General features: G+C 41.2%; 1 protein-coding gene across 1 annotated transcript; it reads left to right on the top strand.

The window, feature by feature from the left end:
* Positions 1–693: 693 nt before the first annotated feature.
* Positions 694–3,043, top strand: LOC116010960. Its single transcript, XM_031250452.1, has 4 exons — positions 694–1,271; positions 1,377–1,852; positions 1,936–2,464; positions 2,935–3,043. Exons 1-4 carry the CDS (start codon positions 694–696, stop codon positions 3,041–3,043), a joined length of 1,692 nt encoding a protein of 563 aa, XP_031106312.1.
* Positions 3,044–3,652: the final 609 nt, after the last annotated feature.

Genomic DNA, 3,652 nt, shown 5'->3' with positions numbered 1-3,652 from the left:
CCCACCTAACGACGGCCATTTCGACGAACCGGGGCTGTCTGAACAGCAGGATGGTAATGTGAGCTTTGGGAGTTGGAGGCTGCGGCCATGGAGTTCGAGTCTTGAGGTCATGAAAAACGACTTAACCCGAATACATTTGAAGTCGTGAAAAACGAGGTGATCAAGCTTATGGATGTTGGAATGATCTATCCTATTTCGGACAGCACATGAGTCAGTCCAACTCATGTGGTACCAAAGAAAGGAGGAATTACAGTCACTGAAAATGATAACAAGGAACTAATTCCTACGAGGAAAATAACTGGATGGAGAGTCTGTATCGACTATAGAAAGCTCAACGAAGCTACCCGTAAAGACCATTTTCCATTGCCCTTCATAGATCAGATGATTGAAAGAGTAAGCGAGTAAGGCTACTACTGTTTCTTGGACGGAATGAGCGGATACTTTCAAATTCCAGTAGCCTTGGAGGATCAAGAGAAAACCACGTTCACTTGTCCGTTCGGTACATTTGCCTACAGGAGAATGCCATTTGGTCTCTGTAACGCCCCCGCCACCTTTATGCGATGCATGCTGGCTATCTTTGAAGATTTCATTGGCGATTTCATGGAAGTTTTCATGGACGATTTCACAATTTTTGGAGGCACTTTTGAAGAATGCCTTGGAAATTTGGAAAAAGTTTTGGAACGATGCCAGCAAATGAATTTAGCTTTATCATGGGAGAAATGCTACTACATGGTCACGGAAGGAATTGTGCTTGGGCATAAGATTTCAAAAAGGGGAATTGAAGTCGACAGGGCTAAAACGGCAGTCATTGAGACCCAACCACCACCGCACAATGTTACATCTTTAAGAAGCTTCTTGGGACATGTAGGATTTTACAGAAGGTTCATAAAAGATTTCTCGAAAATCGCGAGGCCATTGACTAAGTTGTTAGAAAAGGACGCCATTTTTGAATTAAACAAAGATGCTATGAAGGCATTCCAAAGTTTAAAGGATGCCATGGTACATACTCCAATCCTTGTAGGACCAAAATGGGATCAACCCTTTGAGTTGATGTGTGACGCAAATAATTTCGCTGTTGGAGTTGTGCTAGGGCAGAAAAACGATAAGAAATTTCAACCTATCGCTTATGCCAGTCGGATGTTGACTAAGCCACAGCAAGCCTACACCACGACCGAGAAAGAACTGTTTGCAATTGTGTTTGCATTAGATAAATTTAGATCATATCTCTTAATGTCAAAGGTCGTTATTCATACTGACCATGCAGCCATCAGGTTCTTTATGTCTAAACCGGAAGCAAAGCCAAGGTTGATCAGATGAATTTTGCTATTGCAAGAATTTGACGTAACTATCGTGGACCGAAAAGGAGTTGAAAACAGTGCAGCAGATCATTTGTCAAGGTTAGAGAATGAGAAAGGACAGGATATAATTGGGAACGTGAATGAATATTTTCCAGAGGAAAAGCCGATGGGCCTCTATCTCACACCTTGGTATGCAGATCTGGCCAATTATCTTGTAGGGGGAGAGCTACCGAAATTTTTAAATATACACGCCCGAAGAAAATTAATAGCAGAGTCTCGATATTACTTCTGGGACGAGCCTTATCTTTTCAAAGTATGCGCAGATCAAATAATTCGACGATGTGTAACAGAGGCTGAAGGACATGAAATCCTAGGAGAATGCCATCAAATGGGCCATCACTCAACTAACAGAACTGCTAGAGAGCACTCGAAGCAGGATTCTACTGGCCCTCAATATTTCGGGATGCTCAAATCTGTGTCAGAAACTGTGACAGATGTCAACGAACTGGGAACATCACCGGAAAAGATAAGATGCCGCAGAATTACATACTTGCGTGCGAAATTTTTGATATATGGGGACTAGACTTTGCAGGACCATTTCTGGACTCCAAAGGTTTTAAATATATTCTTATTGCAGTAGACTATGTCTCCAAATGGGTTGAAGCAAAGGCACTGCGCAACAATGACGCAAGAAGTGTAACAAGATTTCTGAAAAGATTGTTCACAAGATTTGGAGTACCACGAATTGTGATCAGCGATAGAGGGACACACTTCCGGAACGTACCCATGCGGAGATTGCTTCAAAGGCAAGGTATACAGCACCGAGGAGGAGTGCCCTATCATCCTCAGACTACCGGGCAAGCCGAGAATGCAAACAGAGATATTAAAGCCATATTGGAAAAGACAGTATCTCGGCATAGAAAAGATTGGGTTGATAAGCTTAACGATGCGTTATGGGCCTTCAGGACTGCTTATAAGACACCGATAGGTACCACTCCATACAGATTGGTATACGGCAAGGCATGCCACCTTCCAGTTGAAATCGAACATAAGGCGTATTGGGCTATTAAGAAATTAAATGAAGACCTATTCATAGCAGGACAGGAGCGAATGTTTCAACTGAATGAACTAGAAGAATGGCGTTTGCTGGCTTATGAAACATCCAGGTCTTACAAAGAATGTTCAAAGTTTTATCACGACATGCATATCAGGAAAAACAAAGAATTCATTGAGGGAGATAAAGTGCTATTATTCAATTCCAGACTGCGATTGTTTCCTGGGAAACTTAAATCAAGATGGACTGGGCCTTATATTGTTACAAAAGTATTTCCTTATGGAACCTTGGAGATCATGCACCCATAAAAAGGATCTTTCAAAGTAAATGGCCACCAAGTTAAGAAATACTATGGAACAGAAAATACGCAGGGGACAGTCCAGTGTTGCAGGCTAATACCCTGGGACGATGAGTAGCACAATCTTCTTGACAATTTCGTCGGGCTAAAGACGTTAAACGTAGCGCTGACCGGGAGGCAACCCGTTATTTACCATGCTTTCTTACTATCTTTACTTTATTCTGACAAATAACATCCGAGTTGAAATTCCCTATTTTTTTTGTAGACTCCATATTTCCATGCAGATCTCGTTGCAAGAACATGAGAATCGTCCATCCAAGCACTTCGAAGCAATATGACATGGGATGCATACTAGGTCATCTACCTCTTATCCCTTGTTTATCTATTCTTTGAACCTCATGTTTTCGTTTTAAAGTGTGGAAAAATGCATATTTTGTTGTTTCTCTCTTTTATCACATTCGAAGTCAACATCGAGGACGATGTTTGGTCTAAAGTGTGGAAAGAGCTGTGCTTGAAATGAAAATTTTAATTAAGAGCTCTATCTCAATTGTTCGAAAAATAGTCAAGCCACAAGCATGTGTTGTTATTCATTCTATCTTTGAAGAATGATAAATATGTGCCAAAAAGTTTACTCTTTGAATAACCTTGGAAGTACCCCTACCTTGACCTCTAAAATTTTTGAAAATGTTGCATGCTTGTGTGGTATTCACCTCATATTGTGTAAAGACCTTAGTTAAGGATCTCTCGAAGTGGGAGTGTGCAACCCCTAATTTCAGAAAGATAAGATTAAGCGAAGCCCGGAATTGAATAATCATAGAATAGAACATGGGGCAAAAGGAGAGCTTTCTGTGAGTATTGAGTGAAATATCCCTGTTTCCCTAAGAAAAAGGCATGAGGGGTTGTCAATCGGAGAAATGAGTAGAAAAGGCAATTAGGCCAATCCCCGAGATAAGATACGAGGAAAGCCATCTCGCTAGGTGGTGAACAACCATAGTCTTCTAA

The sequence above is a fragment of the Ipomoea triloba genome, chromosome 2 (assembly GCF_003576645.1).
Source record: "Ipomoea triloba cultivar NCNSP0323 chromosome 2, ASM357664v1".
Lineage (NCBI taxonomy): Eukaryota > Viridiplantae > Streptophyta > Magnoliopsida > Solanales > Convolvulaceae > Ipomoea > Ipomoea triloba.
The sequence above is the reverse complement of the archived record's forward strand: the minus strand, read 5'-3'. Positions and strand labels throughout refer to the sequence as shown.

Excerpts from the sequence above, each read along its gene's own strand:
- LOC116010960 (XM_031250452.1), top strand. The coding sequence starts at position 694 with ATGAATTTAGCTTTATCATGGGAGAAATGCTACTACATGGTCACGGAA. Across the intron at positions 1,272-1,376 it reads ACTGACCATGCAGCCATCAG|TGCAGCAGATCATTTGTCAA; the intron begins GTTCTTTATGTC and ends AGTTGAAAACAG. Across the intron at positions 2,465-2,934 it reads CTGGCTTATGAAACATCCAG|ATCTCGTTGCAAGAACATGA; the intron begins GTCTTACAAAGA and ends ATTTCCATGCAG.